Here is a 21,853-nt window from a genome sequence, read left to right as displayed (position 1 = left end):
TCCCTACACCAGAGCCCACCTCAGGTCAGACCCTGGGGCTGCCCCAGCCAACCAGCCTCCTCAGCTGGCCCTCCAAAACGCTGCCCTTCCCTCTCCTCCATTCCTCCCCCGCCCTTTCTCCTCTCACCTCTCTTCCTCCTCCCCCTTCTCCCCCTCCCCCCTCCCTTCCTTCTCTCCCTTCCTCTTCCCCCTTCTCTTTCTCCCCCTCCCCCTCCCTCCCTCTGGCCTTCCCCCTCCTCCCCTCTCCCTCCGTCCTCCTGCCTTCCTCCTCCCCTGCCAGCCCCTCCCCCTCCCTCTCTCCTCCTCCCTTCCCCCTCCCCTCTCTTCCCCCCACCTTCCTTTGCCCTCCCCACCCTGAGCACCCAGCATATGGCCACTCTGTCCCTGTCCTCAGCCTCCATCAGGCCACCATCAGGCCACTATCATCTCACGCAGGCGCCCTGTTCTCATCCTCGGGCACTCTCCTGCCCCCTGCAGGTTATCGTATTTTATTCTTTTAGAGAAAGTAACTAAGAAACCCTGAGCTGTATTTCCCCTCAGAGAAGTACAGAAAGCCATGTGGAGCTAGAGAACCCTCTGCACGGACCCCGCAGGACTGGCAGGGGCTGTGACCTCTGCTCTCCCCAGGGCTCAGGGCCCCCCTTTCCTGTGTGCTCCGTGGCCCTGGGCTATAGACGCCACCCGTAGTTAGGGCAGGGCTGACAGATGGGACTTCAGGAGGAGTCCAGGACCACGATGGATGGCCGGCCGGATCGGGAACCAAAGGCTTGTCTGGGGCTGGGGAATGGTTTCCATGACAACACCCAGCAGCTGTGCCCCCCTGCCATGCCCTAGCCCGAGGAGCCCCTGGAAGGCCCCCGTGTCTGGGAGCCAGGACCCCCACGGCCTGATGCTGAGCAGTGGGAGGGGGGTGCCGCCTCCCCTGCGGCCCCGGGAGCTCGGTGGTGCCTCTGCAGGCCTGCATCCCGGGGAGCAAACTGCTGCATGTGGTCCTTGAGGACAGAGCTCAAGGGTGTAGTTGGGGAGCTTCCTAGAAGGAGCCAGGCACGGTGTCTGGGGCCCTGCCAGCAGGCATGCCCTCACCCCCACCTCCCCTGTCGGCTGGCCCTCCTCAGGTACGAGATCAAGGACCTGCTCAGCCACGCCTTCTTTGCGGAGGACACAGGCGTGAGGGTGGAGCTGGCAGAGGAGGACCACGGCAGGAAATCTACCATTGCCCTGCGGCTCTGGGTAGAGGACCCCAAGAAGCTGAAGGGGAAGCCCAAGGATAATGGGGCCATCGAGTTCACCTTTGACCTGGAGAAGGAGACGCCTGATGGTGTGGCGCAGGAGATGGTAACGGGGCGCTCGCTCGTGGATGGGGTGGTGGGGACGGTGGGTGTGGGGGTGTGCCTGCGGAGGTGTGGTCACCAGATTCCAGGGAGGACTGAACAGGGTGCGGCCCCACGGTGAGCGGGCGTATGCCACTCGGGGGTCACATGGGCCTGGGAAGGACAGCGCAGGTGGCCCCGCTGCACGGACGCCGGCACTGTGGTGAGGGCTCCCATGGAGCGGCTGTGGGGGACCCAGGATGTGGGTGACTGAGCCTTTGCTCTGACCTCTCACTTGGCTGCTGAGGCACCGTGTCCAGGAGCGGGGGTGGAGGGAGAGAGCTGGATGTCAGCAAGGTGCTGATTTTTGCGGTAGAAAGTGAGTGCAAGTAAAAGTTGGCATGCTCGCTGCCGGAGAGGCTGCCTCCTCTTACTGACTGTAGCTCGCCTTAGAAACCTGGTTCCTTACAGGCACCTGGCCCCAGAGGCTGGACGGAGTCCACGCCGTCCTCGAGCCCTTCCTCAGATGAGGAAATGGGCCAGCTGTACCACGGAAGGTGCGGGTGGTGGGCCGGGCTCGGTGTGGAGGGCAGAGGGCACCTGGGACTGCGGCAGGTGAGGGTCCTGGGATCTTGATGTGGGGCTGCGTCAGGGCAGTGCTGACTGAATGGGGCTGCATGGTTGGGCCCCTGCTGGCCTTGGACAGTGGCCTGTGCCCCTTTGGGCTCCTGCACAAGTGCTGTGGCATCCACTGTGGCCGGAGCCCTGGCCAGGACCACCCCACCTTCCCAGCTGCCGGTCACATCCCTGGGCCCAGAGACGGGACAGCGCTCCTGTCGGGTCCCTGCTGGTTGGGCCTTCCCTGTGGGTGTATCGTAGCTTCCCTGTCCCTCACTGCCCAGCCACGGCAGACGCCAGGTCCTACCTCGGGACGGGGCCCTCCCACTCTCGGGGCTTCTGTAGCAGAACCCAGGCCTCTCCTGGGTCATCTCTGGGTGGAGCGCTGATCCGAGGAGCCCACGGGCTGCAGCGTTCTAGGGCTCAGTGCCTCCGGCCGCCCCGCCCTGGGCAACAGCTTTCACTGGTCACACCTGCTTCTTGCAAAGTCGGGGTGGCACCAGCGCGATCCCAGCCCCAGTGTCATCACCTAAAACCACCTCCCAGCAGGTGGCTCCCGGTACAGGGCCAGATGAACGGCGTGGGGGGCTGAGAGCAGGGCAGGTGCTCTGGGGTCCTGGGCTGGCTTTGACCTAGAGGCAACCTCTTGTGAGGACCCCGGAGACGGACTGGAACCCTTCCCAGGGTCCACATGTCTGTGCCAGCCCTCCTGCCCTGGCCGTAGCTGCTGTGTCAGTGCGGCAGAGAATGGGTTCCCCTCTCTGGGAAAAAATAGAAGAAAAACCTAGGAGAGGATCACCAATGGGGTGATGGCAAGGATGGAGACGGAGGAAATCTGGGCCATGGGCAGAAAATAGAAGCAGCGGGCGGGCATGTCTGTGGGGAGTCTTCCTTCCTCTGGTCGTGGCGGCAGACGGACAGCGCTGACCTCGGGCATGGCCCCCCACCCGCATCCTGGCCACTCACGCTGCCACTCAGACTGCCACTCACACTGCCCGGGAGGCTGCACACTGGGACATCTGTGGGATTTCAATGCAGCTCATCTGCCCAGCGGGGTGGTTTTCTGAAATGGGATTTTGACCTCACCCATCATGAACTCACAGAAAAGTTGCAGATTTGCGACAAAGAGTCCTTAGACGTCACCCTTAGAGATGACATCCAGGCCATGCCACACCTCCCTGCATGTGCCTACATCTTTGGCAACAGAGCAGCTTTCCTCCTCGGCCACCTCACTGCCTGTGGTCCTTGGCAGGAGGCGATGCCTGCACAACAGCAGCTCCTCAGGGCAGTGTCTGCCTCGCCATCCTACCACGTGTGAGCGTGTCCACGAGAGCACTTGGCAGGGGCTGAGTCCTTACCACAGCCGCCCCCCGAGGACATGCCCTGTGATTGTGTGGTCGAGGGGTGTCTGTCAGCCGTCTCCGCGTGTAGTGACGATTAAGGACACAAAGTTGTGCCTTGAAACCATATAAATACCCATTTTCACCAAACTTTCCGTTTATTTGGATGTCTGTGGACTCACGGTTTTGTTGGTGAGTCGTCTGGCCACATGATGCATTGCCCAGACTCAGCACTCATGGTTGCATGCCATCCTTGTGGTCAGGAGCCTGCGGGTGGCCTCGTGGGCCCTGCTCATTCTGGGTTGTCCCCGCAGCGTGGCTGGGTGTTAGCCGCGCCTGCTCGGGGCTGAGGGTCTTTCGGTGTCCCTGCTTCTCACCTGGCTGCTGGCAGGAGACTAGGTTTCCAGCCGGTGGGTTGTTCCTCAGGGGCCACTCATAGCAGCTTCCTGTGAGCCTGGGATCCCGGGCGGGGGTTGGTGGTGTGGTGTGTAGGGAGGGACAGAGGCTGCACACACAGGGCATCCTGTGACCTCACACCAGCAGTGTGCACGCTGCTTGGATCATCATGGTGACGCTGTGTAGTTCAATGCCTGGATGTCTGTGTTTGCCCCGTGGCCCTGGCTCCTGTGCCCTGCACGTGCCCTTGTTCTCTCAGCCCGTTCTGGCTTCAGGCACAGTGAGGTGTCGAGGCCCCTTGTTCTTCTCCTGACACCGTGTTACCTGGGGGACGCATACACTCACGCTGGCCAGGGTGCCATGCTGGGCCTGCCCAGTGTTCTGTACACTCACACATGTGCCGTGCCACATGCACACGTCTGCATCTGTGTGCACTTGTGTCTATTGTGTGTCAAAAGCCGTGAGCTCACACGGTTTCTGACAAATGCCAAAAGGTTTGTGTTTTTTGCCTTTCCCCACGAGGCTGTCACTGTGACTGTGGACACTGGCTGCTGCCGTGCCGTGGTTTTGTTGTTCATGTTCTCTGGGAGAGCCTGGGCTTCTGCTCACACGCTCTCCAGTGCTGTCCTGGGTCCAGGATTTTCTGGGCATGGGTGCCAACCCTCTTGGTCTCAGGTTACGTGGTGCCCCCCCTTCCCTCCGTGCCTTCTCAGCGAATGCCCAGGGTGCACCTGGCATGAGGGCAGCTGAGGGTCTCTCCCCTGCACCCCTTCACTGTGGGTACAGCCACCTGCTGCATCCTTACTGTCCTGGGCACGGCGCCATGCAGGTCAGGGAATTTACAGTTGGCAGGAGGGCATATCCCAGTGGGAGACGAGGTGGGGGCCTGGAGAGGGACTTCTGCAGAGACCTCATGGGTTGGAGGTGGCGGTGCCGTCAGCAGCGCCCCCGTATTGACACAGCGCCTCCCTTTGCAGATTGAATCGGGATTCTTTCATGAGAGTGACGTGAAGATTGTGGCCAAGTCCATCCGTGACCGTGTAGCATTGATCCAGTGGCGACGGGAGAGGATCTGGCCGGCCCTGCAGCCAACGGAGCAGCGGGACCCAGGCAGCCCTGACAAGGCCAGGGGTCCACCTGCACCCCTGCAGGTCCAGGTGACCTACCACACGCAGGCCGGGCCGCCGGAGCCCGAGGAGCCTGAGGTGGACCAGCATCTCCTCCCCAGTGCACTGCCGGCCAGCGCCACCTCCCTGGCCTGTGAGTGCCACCCTCCCTGTGCCCTCACACCCTGTGCATGTGGCAGGTGTGGACTGCAGGTGTGGGCGAGCCTTCTTCCTGGGGTGGGAATTGGGGTGACTCTGGCTCAGTGAAGCTCAGTTTCTCAGGACAGGTGAGGACAGACAGGCAGACAGATCCAGGACCTCCCGTGCCCCAAGCCAGTGGGATGGAGCCAAGGATGTCCTGGCCTCCACCTGGTGGGGCGACCGGGCTGAGACACCACTGCCCTGGGGCCGCAGGTGGCTGCGGTTTGGTGCTCTCAGCCGGGACCTTTGCCCCCAGGAGTATCTGTCTCCCCATCCTCTCCCTGGTATTACCCAACCTCTGAAACCTTTACCACACTTCCCCGAATGTCACCCATGGGTTGCTGGAATCCCTCTAAATCTCAGGATGCTGGAAGAGAGAATCTGGGCAGAGCAGTGTCCTGCCTGTGCCCTCAGTGATCTAAAAATGCAGCTGTGGGCTGAGGATCAGGACGTGGTGTTTCCTGTCCATTTTGCGAGTACGTGCCAAGTAGATCTGAGCCTGCCCAGGCTGCTTTTTCAGGTTGTTCGTGTGGAAAGACCAAAATAGCCCGTTCAATTTATGTAATAGGCACATACTTCATTTATCATTAAAATTATAGCTAATGTTCTTCAAACTAGGCTGTTTAAATTCAAACCGGTGGCTGGTTGTCACTTGGAGGCAGTTTGTCGTTGGCTTCCTTCCGACTGGCTCAGGTTTGCCTTGAAGAGTAAAACCACTACATCATCTCTCCGTTTTTTTGATAAACCAAAATATTAATTAATGAGCATAAATTCTGTAGGAAAAAGCTTTTCTCATGCTGCACCACTTCACGCTTTAAACACCTGACCATGGGGAACAGTTTCCAGGAAGGAATGGAGAGACCACCTTGACCCAGAGCACACTGGCAGGAGTCAGGGGTCACTGCACACAGAGATCTGGGTTCAGTGTTGGGGGGCATTTTCTCCGGACATCCTCTTCCTGCCGCCTCAGCAGCTCTGTGAGCTTTGTGCAGCAACCACCTTGTCAAGGGGGGGTTTTACCTGTGATGTGAGATTCAGACAGTGGGAGAGGGTGCACGGCCGAGCCAGTGAGAGTTCCTCCTGGGGGCTGTTAACTGCCTCTCGGTGGTAACTTTAGAGATAATGTGCACTTGTGATCATTCACACACACGCGTATGCATATGTGTACACAGCCCACACATGTGCACCTAGTGCACTTGCACATCTCCCTCTGTGTCTCTGTCCCACAACCCGCCACACCCTCACACACGGTCCTGACCCCCTGCGTGTCCTCACCCCTTCCCTGTGCGCCTTCAGCCCCCACATGCACACCCTCACCCCCACATAGGTGCTCTCACCCCTCCCTGTGCGCCCTCACCTCCCTCCCCACGCACCCTCATCCCCTCCCCGCACGCCATCACCCCCCGCATGCTTGCCCTCACCCCCCTCCGCGTGTCCTCACCCCCTCGGCTGTCCTGCTGGCCAGTGTGCGTGGACGGCCTGAAAACTGCGTCAGGACGGTGGCATGCCAGGACTCCAGCCTCACTACCGTCCCTGGAACTTGGGACCGAGCTTAAGTGACAGGATGAGTGATGGGCAGGCAGACACACTTGCAGGGTCAGAAGGGACAGCAAACATCCTGGGTAGGATTCTCCCAGCCCTGGTTGTGAGCTCCTGCCTCAGCCTGGACCGAGCTCAGCCAGAGGGTTGGGTCCACCAGTGACCTAGTGGAGCACTTTGTCAAGGGCTTTAAAGATGGTTTTTAAATTTTCAATTTTACTTATTTATTCTTAGCATGTTGGAGGGGATGGGGCAGAGGGAGGCAGAGGGGATCCCAAGCAGACTCCATGCTGAGCATGAGCAGGACAAGGGACTCGACCCCACGACCCTGAGATCATGACCTGAGCCAAAACCCAGGGCTGGATGCTCAAGTGACTGTGCCACCCTGGTGACCCTAAGGATGATTTTTTAAAAAAATATTTTACTTATTTATTCATGAGAGACACAGAGGCAGAGACACAGGCAGAGGGAAAAGCAGGCTCCCTACAGGGAGCCCATTGTAGAACTTGATCCCAGGACCCCGGGGTCATGCCTGAACTGAAGGTAGACACTAAACCACTGAGCCACTGGGCATCCCCCTAAGGATGATTTTTAAATTAATATTTAATTATAGAAGTAAACATATTCCCTTTAAAATTTTTAAATGTTGCTTATATGGTTGGAGTCAGTTTATGTTAAACTTGCCAAGTTTGTACACATTTCTCTTTTTCTCACATACACTCTGTGTGTGTGTCTCTGAATGTCTCTGGGTCTCTGTATGTCTGCAGGTCTCTCTTTTTGTGTCTCTGTGCGTGTCTCTGTCTTTTTGTGTCTCCGTGTGTATGTCTTTGTATCTCTCTGCATGTCTCTATTTCTGTTTTGGCGTGTCTCTCTGTCTCTGCGTGTCTGTGTCTCTGTCTCTGCATGTCTCTGTGTCTCTGTCTCTGCGTGTCTCTCTCTGTGTCTCTGTCTCTGGGCGTCTGTGTCTCCCTCTGTCTCTGTGTGGAATCCACCGCCAGCTGCCCCATGACAGGCAGGGCGGCCGTTGGGTTGGCTCCGGGCACGTGGCATTCTCATGCCCTCCGGGTTGGAGGGTGTGCCCGGATCAGCCCTGGAGCAGTATCTGGACATCAAGGCAGCAGGATGGTGCCAGCACCCTGGAAGTGCCACAGGGCGATGCTCTAGCTGCGGGGGAGGTTGGGTGGGGTAGGGAGGTGGGAGGGGCGCTGGGCTCTGTGGCGCCCATTGGGGATTGCCCAGATGTCAGGCAGTGTTCTGTGGGGTGCGAAGGCATCTCTGGGTGCGTTCCAGCCCCATCCCCCTCACCGTCCTGGGGCCTGTGGTCTGCACATGCAGTTACTACTCAGGTGGCTGGGGACCCTCACTGCGTTGGGGTTCACAGAAGCCCATGTGCATTCCCGGAGAGTTGCGTGGGGTGTGTGGGGGGGACACGTAGGGTGTCCCCCCTGAGCCTGCTCTGGTCCTCCCCAGCGGACAGCACCCTCGACAGCGGACAGGGCTCCACCGTGTACTCAGACTCGCAGAGCAGCCAGCACAGTGTGGTGCTGGGCTCCTTGGCAGACGCGGCACCGGCCCCGGCCCAGTGTGTGTGCAGTACGCCCGTGAGCGTGGGCGATGGCCCCGTCCTGCCCTACAGCCTGCCCCCGTTGGGGACCTACCAGCAGCCAGCCACGGTGAGTCAGCCCGCCCCCTCGTGCCCCAGACCCCGTCCCTGGGGCCCCGCCATGTCCCCAGGGCTGGTGGGAAGTCGAGCACCAGCCACATTGAGGCCTCAGGTCCCTGAGCTGCTGACCCCAGCTGGTCCTGGGGTGCGGCCCCTTTGGCTCCGTGGCTTCAGATGAACGGGGAGCATACGGTGTGCTCACCTGCACCAAGCGGTGGCAGCTTTGCTCGTTCCCAGCCCCAGGATACCGGAGGGCCTTCCCAGTTGGCGTGGACGGCTGGGCCCCCGGCTTGACGCCCTCCCCGGTTCAGACCTGCTCCCTCCTGGTCTTTCCCGGGAAACCTCAGAAAGCTGTTTTGTCTGTAGAGGGTCCAGTCTGTATCTACAGGGTCAGGATTCTTTTTTTTTTTTTTTTTTTTTAAGATTTTATTTATTCATGAGGGAGAGAGAGGCAGAGAGATACAGGCAGAGGGAGAAGCAGGCTCCATGAAGGGAACCCGACGTGGGACTCGATCCTGGGTCTCCAGGATCAGGCCCTGGGCTGAAGCGGTGCTAAACTGCTGAGCCACCAGGGCTGCCCCAGGTCAGGAGTCTTGAAAACAGAACCCAACGTTATTACCCCTAAAAGTGGCCATGTTATTGGCTGTCCTTATTAGTACCAAACATCCAGCATTCAGTCCTCAAACTCCCTCCTGGGTCATGTGAGTGCTGCCTCTGGCGGTGAGGACGCCTGTCTGCCACCCATTGTCCTGCTGGCCATGCCACTGGAGGTGGCGGCTCCATCCCCCTCTGTGCACATTCTTTGTATCCTGTTTGTGACGTGTCTCCATACACGGGTCTTACCCGGTCCTATAGATGGGAAGCAAGCGCCGCGTCCTGAGTGTCTGTCCCTGGTGCTGCAAAGCCCCTTAGGATGTTTTTTGTTTTCTCTCGATTGCATAATATTCCATGGAGCTGAAGTTCCAGAACATTCCTTGCTTGGAGTAGTGGCCATCCTCAGCTTAGGGGCCCCCACTTCTCATCTCTGCCAAGCTCTGTGCCCAGGAAGGAATCCCCGGAGGGGTGACAGGCCTAGGGAGTGAGGGTTGGGCCCCTGCAGCCATGGTGTGCGGGCCGGGAGGGGCACCTGGGGCAACTAGTGAGTGTGGCCCTTGGTGCTCCCTGCAGCCGGGCCTGTCTGTGGCCTCTGTCCCGGCCCCCACCCACCCTCCGCTCCCGCAGCAGCATTTCCCGGAGCCGGCCATAAGCTTTGCCCCCGTGCCGACCGGCCCAGGCCAGCCTGTGCCCCCTGGCCACCAGGTGAGTACGGGCTGCCCCTGCCTGCTGCCTCATGGGTACTCTTCCTCGTGCCCGGCCTGGTGGTGGCAAGGTCTGCCAGCCCAGGGCCCGCGGTGCAGGTGGGAGTGGGGTTCACAGATCCACAGCACGTAGAGGGCCCTTGCATGCACAGATCTGCATGTTGGGTCCACTTTGGGTGTTTGTGTGTGTGAGTTAGTTTTCCCTGACCCGGCGGGGGCGGGGGTGTCTCAGCAGGACGCTGGTCTAAGAGAAGCCCCCTCTCTCCCCAGCCGCCTCCACTGGCCCAGCCAGCACCCCTGCCCCCTGTCCTGGCCCCGCCGCCAGTTGGCCCTCTCCAGCCGGTGCCCCCCCACCTGCCTCCCTACCTAGCTCCAACGTCCCAGGTGGTGGCCCCTGCTCAGCTGAAGTCCCTCCAGATGCCGCCTGCACCTCTGCAGCCGCTGCCTCAAGTGCCTGCTCAGGTAAGCGCCCCCCCTCCCCCCACCAACCCCTTGCCTCCGCCCCCACTCTGGCGGTCACTCTCTCCTCTGGGCTATAAGGGCTCGTGGGTTGTGGGGACAAGAACGCTACCTAGGTAGGTGGCCATGCCCATCTGCCTTTGGCGTCTTTCCCGAGCGTGTCCAGGTCAGGGACAGGTTTGGTCCAGGATCAGGGCCAGTGGAGCCAGGGAGGAGCCCAAAGCTATGGCTGCTGTCTGTGCTGTGCCCGCCATGCTCCTGGGGAGCCCAGGGCCTCTGTGACCAGTGACATTGGATGGCACGTGGTGCCCAGGTGCTGTCACCCAGGCTAATGCCATTGACGGCTTATTCCCCATGGGTCCATCACATCATGTTGGTGGGACTCGGCCGGGAAGCGCCGCCTCATGATGAAGATGTGAGTGTCCCTGCAGTTTGTGGATACGGTGTGGACGCATATTTCTTGTCACCATCTTCGTCCTCAGCTTAGCCACGTTGGGATTGTTTTCGGTGTTGAGTTAAATGGCTGTTCGCTGTCCGGAGGTAGAGGCATTCCAGCACACGGAGGTTGGTGTGCCTACTCCAGCTGCTTTATAATCGTGCTAAGGCGTGTATTACATGATGCTGCTCGAGCGCCGGCCACAGGGAAGGTTTAGGAGAATCACTGCAGGATCTGAAATGATGGAGGTGCTCTCTCCAGGAAGTCAGATACTGAGTGTCTCTGGCAAGGATGACCAGACGTAGAAGGTTCCAGAGCTCTGCTGCAGGGAGAGGCCTGCTCCCCAGGCCCCACAGCACAGGGGCGCTACCTCAGCACGTTGGCACTGGGAGACGCATATTCCCTGAGACGGCCCGCCACGGAATTTGGATCACAGGGGTGGGGAATCAGGCAAAGTGCTTTCAGATCTTCAGGGCCAGTCTGGCAGCTCTGACCATCCTGATTCTCTGAATGAAAATGTGTGGAAGCCGCAAAGCTGGCGGTCACTGCTTTGAGCACAGACCAGAGCTGCCCGCTGTTCTTGCAGCTACCCATGGGGACTGGGCGGGGGCATGGCATGGGCTTCCCATGGCACCAAAGGGGGCCCCCCGGGCCTGTTTACATTGGGTCTGTGGTTGGGTTTCTTCCCAAGGCAGCTGCCCTGTGGTGCGGGCAGCCAGGCCCTGCAGCCCTGGTGACTCTGAGGTGCTCCCATGTCTTTCAGGTGCCTCCGCTCCCTGTGGGGCCCCCCATCGCACCCCTGGCCTCCCTCGACAGCCTCCCTGCGGCTCTCCCCGACCTGCCGGCCGCTGGGGGGCCCACCGTGCCCGCTCCCTCTCAGTATTTCTCTCCCGCCGTCATCTTGCCAAGCCTTCCACTCAGCGCCGCCACTGCCCCCCTGCCCACGTCCCCAGCGTTGCCTCTGCAGGCAGTCAAGCTGCCCCACCCCTCTGGGGCACCGCTGGCCGTGCCATGTCGGACCATTGTGCCAAACGTGGCTGCCACCGCCACTGCCATCCCTCTGCTGGCCGTGGCCCCGCAGGGTGTGGCCGCCCTGTCCCTTCACCCAGCCGCCGTGGCCCAGCTCCCGGCCCAGCCCGTGTACCCGGCAGCCTTCCCGCAGATGGTGCCTAGTGACGTCCCGCCATCTCCCCTCCACGTAGCGCAGAGCGTGCGGGCAGCCCCTCCGCAGCCCGCGCCTTCCACGCTGCAGCAGCCCCACCAGCCAAGTGTTGCGCGCCTTCCTGAGCAGACTGCTCCGGCAGGGGCGGGAAGCCAGGTAATCCGCCTGCCTCTGGGGTGCACCCTCCAGGTGGAGGGGGTGGGGTGAGGGGAGTTGGGGGGACATCTCTAGTATCTAACTTGGGAATGAGGTTCTGGGGGCAGATGAGGGAGGGGCGAGCAGGCGGTTCTGTTTCTTGGCCCTGGCTTCTGTGTGCAGGGTGTCTGCCGGGCGGGGCCTCATGGTACCTGCCCTCCTCCCCTGGGCTGGCAGCTGTGGTATGGTGGTGTCAGCTCTAGCATGGGTGGGGGGGCCTCCTAAGGGAGGGGCGAGGGAGGGGCTCACCACTCCCCCAACAGCCAAGGACAGTGTCCAGGGTCAGGTGGGGACCTCAGGCAGCATGCCACACTGACAGGGAGGGATGCAGGGATACACACCTGAGGCCCCACATGTGAACCCCCACCTGTGTTTTGGAGCTCCAGGGCTGTTGGCCAGCCTCATGTGAGGAGGGGAGCCAGAGTGGGGGCCTCTCCCCTAGGAGCCCCCTTTTGTAGCCTGTTTCCCAGGGGCCTCTCCCCTGGAGCCCCCGTTTGGCTCTAAGCCTCAGCGCTGTGTACTCGTAGTGAGCTCTTTGCCTTCTAAGCTCTCCTGTGTGGTAGGGTCCAAAGCCCCTTCATCTTCATGGTGGAGACCCACCCCAGAGTGTGTGGAGGCCTTAGGGGTCATCCTGTGCCTGCTCCTGTCTGGTCCACGTCCCCAGAGCACACGGACTTTCAACATCTGATTCCAGAAAGGATCTGTTCTTGGAGGAGGAGGGTAGTTTTGTTCGATGGCAAGATGGGCTGTTTTACCATCAGGTTTGCGGTGGTGCCGCAGTCTGGAGCCCTACTGAGCCAATGCCTGCTGGTCTGTGACCTGGGGTGACGCCTACTCATGGGTCAGGGCTGTTTCAGGAAAGCCAAGGCCACGCGGAGGCCTGGGGTCTGCACTGGTTGCTTGCTCAGCTGGTGGCTGAAGAAGGTGCTGTGTGCACAGAGGTTGTCGGCCTGGCCTAGCGGCAGGCTCCCCACTCTCTACAGCCTGTTGACGGGCTGGGCTGGCCGCCTCATGGGCTTCCCAATGCTGAGAGCAAACTCCCCTGAAAACAAAGCTGGGGTCCTTCCAGCAGGAACAGTGCCCGCCCAGCGGCGGCTTTCGTATCTGACCGCATGCACCACGTAGCTGATCTGTCCTACACTTGTGGGGCCAGTGGTGGGCCTTCCCGTCCCTGACCGTGTCCCTGAGGTTGGCGGGATGGAGGCTCCCAGCAGGAGCTTTTAAAGGGGAGGCCGTGAGGAGTCCAGCCCACCTCCAGAGCTGCCCACCGAAGGCCAGCGTCCCTGGTTCCTCTTGAGTGCGGCTGACGGTGTGAGCGAGGTGCTAGCGCATGGGGCTGCCCATGGGGAGCCATGTTCGGTGCTAAGTACATGCCACCCTTAGAGCTTCAGATGGATTCAACTGAGGGATCATAAGTGAGGCGTGGATTGAGGTTTGATTCTGCACACAGGGACCTGAGAGTCCCCGTTCTTAGTGGTTTCTGCTAAATCTGTGTGCTAATGTGCTGAGGCTGTGCTGGACCGGCGAGGACAGCTGTTACCCCCACTCTGGGTGCTCACCCACCTGCATGGGGAAGCACCTGCCTCGCTCCAGGACCCTGTGGCAGAGGCATGGCTGGCCCTCCAACCTGCATCCCTGCCTCCTGTGCCCCCAGATCCTGCTTGGCCACCCACCTCCGTATGCTGTGGATGTCAATGCCCAGGTCCCCACCGTGCCCGCACCTGCTGCCATCCTCTCCCCACCTCTGCCAGAAGTGTTGCCGCCTGTGGTCCCCGAGCTGCCTCAGCTCCCCAGCTCCCTGGCCCCTGCAGTGGCCGCAGCTTCTCAGAGCTTGCCCGTCCAGACCACCGCACTCCTGCCGCCTGCTGCCCATGTGCCACCGCCCACTGGACCTGGGATTACCAGCCCCTGCCCGGCCGTGCAGCTAACAGTGGAGTCGGCCCCAGAGGTGTGTGTTCCTGCCTTCGGGGCTTGGCCCTGGTGCCTCGCCCCGACCCCCACCCCAGCATCCCAGTGGCCCCCTGCATGGTGGTATTAGGTCTCAGCTAAGGAAAGTGTGCCCTGTGGCAGCTGTTCTAACCCTAATCCTCCTCCGCTGTCCCTGTACACTGCACTTTCCTTGGACACTTCTGCCAGAAAGCATGGTGGAGACCTGTGGAATTGCGGGGCCTTGCCTCGAGGATGGGGGCAGGCCCACTGCTCCTCTACTGGGAAGATCAGAGTGGGTCAGCATGTTGGCCAAGGGGAGGCCTGGCTTTTAGCAACCGCACAGGAGAAAACCCTTACACCTGCTACCTCTCGTGGTCAGCTCCCTGGGTGGGGAGGTGGGAGGGGCCAGCCAGGAGCAGGTGCACCATGGGGGGCCCGGTGTGACCCGTCCTCCCATCCGTGGTTTTGTTTCAGGAGCAGGCCTCCCAGGACAAGCAGCTTGGGCCCCCGCAGAGCTGTGAGAGGTAAGGGCCCAGTTGGCCCGTGGGGTGGAGGGGGCAGCCACGGCCTCACACGGATCTCCCTCGAGAGTCAGGGTTTCTTGCGATGTCACCCATTCCCAGCTGGACATGGTGGAGCCGTCTGGGTTGTCCGGGCCTCTGTCCATACTCGTTGGCCTGGTCGTCACATGCTCTGTGTGTGTCCTGCATCCTGGTGCCTGTGGTGCCAGGATATTCTAGAAGGGAGAGGCAGTGGCTCGCCCCTCAGCCCCATGCTCCCGGCCACAGAACGTGTCCCATTGGGTGGGAACTGGACACAGGGAGTGGCCTTGTGTCCTGGTGCACCAGCACCAGACTCAGTGCTGTGCAAACCCCTCAGACCCTGCGGTCTTCCCAGGTGGTTGTCACATTCCTGTTGCTGTTACACAGACAGGGAAACTGAGGCACGGGGGAGGATTTTCTTCATCCTGTTGTTTTCTGTGAACCAGTACAGCCTGAGTCACAGGTCAAGGGTCAGAGAGGACAGAGGTCCTGGGTCATATGGCCAATGCGTTCTCCACAACCCCAGCACCACCCTAGCCGGGTGGGACAGCAGGAGGAGGGGCTGGGGGCCCTGAAGGTGGGGTCCGGGCCAGCTTCACACCTGCCACATTTTCTGGCCGTTTCCATGTGTGGCTGGTGTGCAGGCTGCTGTCACATCCTGGGTTTTCACACAGCTACGGAGGTTCTGATGTCCCCTCTGGAAGAGAGATGAGTGACAGCTGCGAGGGAACGTTTGGCGGGGGGAGGCTGGAAGGCAAGGCTGCCCGGAAACATCACCGCCGGTCCACGCGTGCCCGCTCTCGCCAGGAGAGAGCCAGCCGCCCGCGGCTCACCATCCTGAATGTGAGTGGCCAGGCAGGGTGGGCCCAAGGGTGCAGGGCTTCCCGACCACGGCCCACGGTGGCCTCACCACCCGGGTGCCCGTAGGTGTGCAACACAGGCGACAAGATGGTGGAGTGCCAGCTGGAGACGCACAACCACAAGATGGTCACGTTCAAGTTCGACCTGGACGGGGATGCGCCCGACGAGATCGCCACCTACATGGTGAGGCCCGGTGTCTTCCTGGGGTGGGCAGGGCTGTCTCCTTGGCTCCCTGGGCCCCGCAGTGGCCACCTGCTGTGGGTGGTGCCCATCACCTGGAGGGTGGCCTCTGTCAGCCACCCCCTGCCCCAGCTGGGTCTTCCGTGAGCCAAGTGCCAAGTAGAGCGAAGGGGAGATATCAGGGAAGGCCAATGGCCCGTGGTGTGCCCCCAGCAGGGCTGTCTGTGCCATTGCAGGTGGAGCACGATTTCATCCTGCAGGCTGAGCGGGAGACGTTCATTGAACAGATGAAAGACGTCATGGACAAGGCAGAGGACATGCTTAGCGAGGACACGGACATTGACCGCGGCTCTGACCCTGGGACCAGCCCACCATACCTCAGCACCTGCACCCTGGGCGCTAGGGAGGTGTGTCCTGGGGGTGGGGTCCTGGGAGGGCTGGGGCATGTGGCCACCTGGGGCCCCCAAGTGCAGGGTGAGGGGCAGGGTGGGGGGGCGCCTTCAGCTTAGCGGGAGAGGCCCCCTGGCGTGTTTTGAGGCTATGCTGCCTCTGAAGCAAACTCTTGTGTCATGTGGTCTGCTGATTCCTGACCCTCTACCTCTGCCAGGAGAGCCGCCAGTCCCAGGCCAACGCCCCTGTTTATCAGCAGAACGGTACGTCTGCCTTCTGGGCCCATCTGCCCTCCGGAGGAGGCACTTCCACCTCACTCCTTCTGCCTTTTAGCGGGTGTTTATTAAGACCCCCCTGAGCATGTCATCCGGGTTGAGCCATCAGAGGGCGAGTGCTGTGGTGTGTGCTGAGCATCTCCCTGGGAGTGGGTAGGCTGACCTGAGGGACCGGGTCTGGTGCTGGTGGGGACTGAGTGCCATGTGGTCTTGCCACTGCCACCTGTTGCCCAGCTGGTGTTCCCCCTTCATCAAGGCACTGCAGGTGCCCTGGGAACTGAGCCCATGTTGTGGGTGTCATGCGAGCCCAAGACTGCCTGCACATGGCCCCCGTGGGGTGAGCTCCCAGTGCCCTGATGACAGGTGCGGTGCAGTTGGGGAGGGGTCCCACTGGCCTCGGGAGAAGTTTACGGGGTCCCTCCCTCCCTCTGTGTCCTGCTCCGTAGTCCTGCACACAGGCAAGAGGTGGTTCATCATCTGTCCGGTGGCCGAGCACCCCGCAGTGGAGGCTCCTGAGTCCTCGCCCCCACTTCCTCCGAGCTCTGTGCAGCCAGAAGCCAGCCAAGGTAGGAGCCACTGTGAGTTCCCAGCCCTTGTCCCTGTAGTGTGGTGTGCTGACTCAGTCAGCTCCCGTCACCCCGAGGCCCCAAGCAGCCTGGCAACCACACTCCACCTGGTGAGCCCAGCCAGGGAGGCTCTCAGGCTTGAGCCCATCTTTACCTTCATGGTGCACGACACAGGTGACAACCTTGGGCTGCTTAGGTGCAGACTGAGGGCTCTGGCCTCACCCTCTGTACCCAGTGTACCCCACTTCTCACCCCCCTCTATGCGACCCACCCTCAGGGAGTGCTCCTTCTTGCTTCTCTTGTCCTGGGGGTGGGGTGGGTAAGACTCTCTCATTTTAAATCATCCTCAAGGAAATCTGCCTGATAGTGAATTGCCCCCCGTCTGGACCTGTGTCTGCAAGCTTGCCCTTGGGGCTATCGTTAAATCCTGATTTTTTGGTCCCTTGGGAGGTCGAAAATAGTCATTTGAACAGATTTTAGGTTTAATTCCTCGTAAGCTGGCAGGAAAACAGGAAGAAGTTGCCAATTATGTAACCTGACCTAACTTAATGAATGGCACATGCATGAAAAATAGTTCTAAATCATCTTTCATTTCGTACCGTGTGTTCCCAGCGACGTCCATCATACTTTTGGAGGTTTGTTCCCGTAGGGAAAAGGTCAGCCTGATAATGAAATCCCTGAGGAGCCATAAACAGACCTGGTAACCTGAGATAAAGGGTCTGGCCCATGCCTTGTGAAGGATCAGGGGAGCAGCAGCATTGTCTGCAGTGGCTCAGCTTTAAAATAAGAATATGCTCACCTACTACTTCTTGATTTTATGCATACACATCTAGTGACCTGTAGGGGGGAGAAGAGCCCTCATAGAAATAAAGCTGAATTTCAGTGTGGTGCAGTGATTCACAGGACAGGCCGAAGTTAAGCCCTGGTTCCCTCATCCGTGCCCTGAGCTCAGGAAACCTTTGGAGCCAATTTCTTTATTTAAAAAAAAAAAAAAAGCGGCTACCCCCAGGGATGGCAGATCTGTTCATTGGGGTGAACCATTCACAGAGGACAACCAGAGAAGTTGGATGCATTATAAAGATCGTTGGCTGGAAGGTATTTGGGCCTCTAAAGACTGTGCAGATCAGGCCAAAGTACAGGGCAGGGTGGAGACTAGGATGCAGGGGCGCCCGGGCTGGCTCTGCTCCCCGGGAGGCCATGCCCATCTCTGCAGGGTGATTGAGAGGCTGGGCATAGAAGCTTCCACCGCTCGGCAGGCTACAGGAAAGGGGCTGAATCATGCTGTGAAGCGACAAGCCAGGCAGAGAGAGGAGCCACCTCAGCACAGTGCCCACGTTAGGGTGATCTCGGAGCGGGCACTCAGTCCTTTCTGCAGGAAGGCAGCACCATTCTGAAGCTTGCCATTGCATGGCTTTATGAACACGGTATTTGACTCAGAGTAAAAAATAACTGGGCAGAGAGTCCTGGTTCTGGGTGAGAGGGTGTATGCATGCCATGCCAGCGCTTCACTCACGAAACCCACAGTGCGCCGGGGCCAGGGCAGGGCGCAGCTTTTGGAGATGTGAGAAGTGAGTAGCAACAGGAAAAGAGGGAAGTGTGCCAGAATTCCAGGGATTCCTGGGCTGGTGGTGAGCTTAGTGTTTCTCTCTGATGCCTTCTGGCCTGAGGTCAGGGCAGCATGAAGCCTAGGAGTGAGTGCTGGACTCACACAGGGGAGCTCTAGCAGATGCCCACTGAGGAGGGAGCTCCTAAAGCTCAGAGCATGTTGTGAGTCCCTCGCCACTCTCTACCCCCCTCTGCGTGCCCCAGCCCACCTACCATCCTGAGGGGTAGCAGCCAGGAGAGGAGCCAGCTTGGTGATAGGGGACAACCCTTCCCCCTGCTGGGTAGAGCCTGGGCTCAGCCGGTGCAGAACCAATACCCACTGCCTTTTCTCACTTTTTCTTCTGCCACTTGGCTCTGTTTCTCATAGTTGTGGGAGGAGGGGAAGGTCTCTCTCCAGGGAGTTGGGAGGGGATCACGGAGATCACGCAAAAGGAGGAGCTTGGGGAAGCAACAACATAGTGTCATTGATGAACTCCCAGGCTCACCCCCGCCTGTGCGTGTATGGATCTGATTCTTAGTAGCATATAATAAACAGAACTGAGTGATGGATAGATTGGCCCCTGAGTAGTACATGCCTGTTTCAGGTCAGGTTAGAGCTGCAGAGACACTGAGAACTCACCGGACATTATAGCCTCAGGTCACAGAAGGTGGGTTGTAACTCACAGTGTGAACCCAAGCAGGTCGATTGCCTGCATCTCACCATAGGGTTTAAACAGACTTAGGGTCTCATTCAAAGCCCAGTCCAATCCAACTCAACCAGTGCAATCCAAATATTCACCAAATGAAAAACCACAAAAATGCCAACTTGCATTAGAAAAAGACAGCCAACCTTGACAACGATGAGATGAAATAGATGTTCGGATGGTCTCACAAAGACGTCAAGGAAACTATTATAAACATGCTTCAACAAGCAGTCACAAATGTTCTTGAAACAAATGTTAAAGTGGAAAGTATTCGTGAAGAAATGAGATACAAAGAGGAGACATGTGGGGCACCTGGGGGAGCTCCATCGGTGAAGTGTCTGCCTTTAGCTCAGGTCATGATCCCAGGGTCCTGGGATCAAGTCCCACCTTGGGCTCCATGCTCAGTGGGGAGCCTGCTTCTCCCCGTCCCTCCCCCCTACTTGGGATCTTTCTCTCATTCTCTCTCAAATAAATAAATAAAATCTTTAAAAAAAAAATACATACAGAAGAGGAGACACATGGAAACTTGAAAAGTGAAAAATAAATGCCTGGAACTAATCAGAACTTAGAGAAAAATGAACAGAGCTTCATGGACTGTGGAATGGCAACAGAGGGCTAACATTTGTGGCATCAGTCCCAGAAGCAGAAAAAGTGTGCAGTGCTGAAAAAATAATTGAGGAAATAAGGAGGAAGAGACTTCCCAAGTTTGGTGAAAGACAAACTTACAGATTGAAGAAGCTGAATGAATCCCAAAAAGAATGAACCCAAAGAAATCTGTTATCTGGACACATCACACACTGCTGAGAAAGAAAGACAAAAATTGTGAAAGCCGTCAGAGGGAAATGATGGAGGGCCTGGAGGGGAGCAGTGGTTAAATGACTGCGGATTTGTCACCAGAAACCATGGAGTCTGGGATGGAAGTGGCACAGCATTTCTGAAGTGTCAGGAAAAAACCTGTCAACCCAGGAACCTGTTTGCAGAAGAAATATTCCTTGGAAATGAAACTGAAAAAAAATTTTTCAGGTAATGACAACAGCATTTGTCGCCAGTTACCAGCTCTAAAGGAATTGGTAAAGATCCTCAGACAGAAGATATAATAGAAAAAAATAACTTAAAAAAAAAAACGAAAGAAAGAAGAAACAGAGTTTTTAAAAGAGAGAAACAGGGAACAAACAAATTCCTAGACTTACATCTGAACATAACAGTAATTGAATTAAATGTAAATGGTTGTAGCACATCATTTAAAAGATAGACATTGTAAGAGTGGATGAAAAGAAAATCTAACCTAATTACCATCTATAAGAAACTTCAAATATAATGATATAGGTAAGTTTAAAGAAAAAGCATTGTGAAGATATCCCATGCAAACACCAGTCAAAAGATCACTGGAGTCCCTTTAATATCATACAAAATAGACTTTAGAGCAAAGAAAATTACCAGGAATAATTACCAGGAACAAAAACATTACAAAAAATGGGTAAGTTCCTAGAAACACATAATACCCCAAGACTGAATCGCAAAGAAAAAGAAAATCTGAATAGACCATTACAAGTAATGACATTGAATCTGTAATTTAAAAAGTCTGACCAGGGGTACCTGGGTGGTTCAGCGGTTGAGCATCTCCCTTCAGTTCAGCTTGTGATCCCAGGGTCCCAGGATTGAGTCCTGCATCAGGCTCCCCACAGGGAGCCTGCTTCTCCCTCTGCCTATGTCTCTGCCTGTCTCTCTCTGTGTTTCATGAGTAAATAAATAAAATCTTAAACAAACAGTCTGCCCCTAAACAAAAGTCCAGGACCAGAAGGCTTCTGGTGAATTCTACCAAATATTTATTTTATCTATTTTTCTCACAAGGGAAATTTGTTTTTTTTTATTAAGAAAATAAAAACAAAATATAACCAAATGTCCGCAGCTGAAGTTTTGTGTAGAGAGCAATTTATAGGGAGAAATACTTATATTATAAAACAACAAAGTTTTCAAATCAGTTATTTATACCTCCACCTGAAGAAACCAGGAAAAGTACACCTGAATCTAATGTAACAGTATATGTCAACAAGATTGGAATTAAAATAACTTTTTTGAGTGATACTCAATATTTTTATTTTTATTTTTAAGAATTTTATTTTGATCACCTGGTGCTCATCACAAGTACACCCCTTAATCCCCATCACTGACTCCACCCACCTCCTCTCTGGTACCAGCAATGTGTTCTCTGTAGGTTAGAGTCTGTTTCTTGGTTTGCCATCCTTCTCTCTCTTTTTCCTTTTGCTCGTTTGTTTTGTTTCCCAAATTCCACATAGGAGTGGGATCATACAGTATCTTGTTATATTCTTTAGCTCCACCCGTGTTATGGTGAATGGCAAGGTCGTCGTCTTCTTCTTCTTCTTCTTCTTCTTCTTCTTCCTCTTCCTCTTCCTCTTCCTCCTCCTCCTCCTCCTCCTCTTCCTCCTCCTCTTCTTCCTCCTCTTCTTCCTCTTCTTCTTCCTCTTCTTCTTCCTTCTTTTTTTTTAGTGGTTAATAGTCCATTGTGCATATACGTGTGGTGTGTGTGTGTGTGTGTGTGTGTGTATTTCTTTGTCCCTTCATCAGCTGAGGGACACTTGGGCTGCTTCCATAATTTGGCTTTTGTACCACTGCTGCCATAAACACAGGGGTGCATGCATCCCTTTGAATTAGTATTTTTATATTCTTTGGGGGTAAATACCCAATAGTGCAATTGCTGGGTCACAGGGTAGCCCTATTCTTAACTCTTTGAAGGACCTCCACACTGTTCTCTACAGTGGCTGCACCAGTTTGCATTCCCACCCACAGTGTAAGGGCATTCCCCACTCTCCAATACTTTTTTTTTTTTGCTGTTAATTTTAGCCATTCTGACGGGTGTGATATGTCATTGTAGTTTTGTTTTGCATTTCCCTGGTGATCAGTGATGTTGAGCATTTTTTCATGTATCTGTTGACCACCTGTATGTCTTCTTTGGAGAAATGTCTATTCACGTCTTCTGCCCATTTCTTCACTGGATTATTTGGTTTTGGGGTGTTGAGTTTTATGAGTTCTTTGTAGATTTTAGATACTAGCCCTTTATCAGATGTGTCATTTGCAAAT

The 21,853-nt window shown here is 57.0% G+C and overlaps 1 protein-coding gene across 10 annotated transcripts in view; it reads left to right on the top strand.

Annotated features, from left to right (window-relative positions):
• The window catches only part of WNK2 (WNK lysine deficient protein kinase 2), a 100,405-nt gene that overhangs the window by 30,932 nt on the left and 47,620 nt on the right, over window positions 1–21,853 (top strand). For 9 of the 10 annotated variants that reach the window (XM_049093815.1, XM_025423653.3, XM_025423654.3 and 6 more), the window contains exons 6-18: window positions 1,116–1,335; window positions 4,642–4,924; window positions 7,981–8,183; window positions 9,341–9,472; window positions 9,742–9,933; window positions 11,130–11,684; window positions 13,378–13,671; window positions 14,127–14,176; window positions 14,869–15,037; window positions 15,122–15,238; window positions 15,472–15,642; window positions 15,843–15,888; window positions 16,347–16,466. In XM_049093815.1, the coding sequence (XP_048949772.1) occupies window positions 1,116–1,335; window positions 4,642–4,924; window positions 7,981–8,183; window positions 9,341–9,472; window positions 9,742–9,933; window positions 11,130–11,684; window positions 13,378–13,671; window positions 14,127–14,176; window positions 14,869–15,037; window positions 15,122–15,238; window positions 15,472–15,642; window positions 15,843–15,888; window positions 16,347–16,466 (2,552 nt within the window). The remainder of the gene's footprint in view (window positions 1–1,115; window positions 1,336–4,641; window positions 4,925–7,980; window positions 8,184–9,340; window positions 9,473–9,741; window positions 9,934–11,129; window positions 11,685–13,377; window positions 13,672–14,126; window positions 14,177–14,868; window positions 15,038–15,121; window positions 15,239–15,471; window positions 15,643–15,842; window positions 15,889–16,346; window positions 16,467–21,853) is intronic. The other variant, XM_049093836.1, reaches the window with a different exon arrangement.

The sequence above is a fragment of the Canis lupus genome, chromosome 1 (assembly GCF_003254725.2).
Source record: "Canis lupus dingo isolate Sandy chromosome 1, ASM325472v2, whole genome shotgun sequence".
NCBI classification, from domain to species: Eukaryota; Metazoa; Chordata; class Mammalia; order Carnivora; family Canidae; genus Canis; species Canis lupus.
Note: the sequence above shows the minus strand (reverse complement) of the source record. Positions and strands in the feature narration are given on the sequence as shown.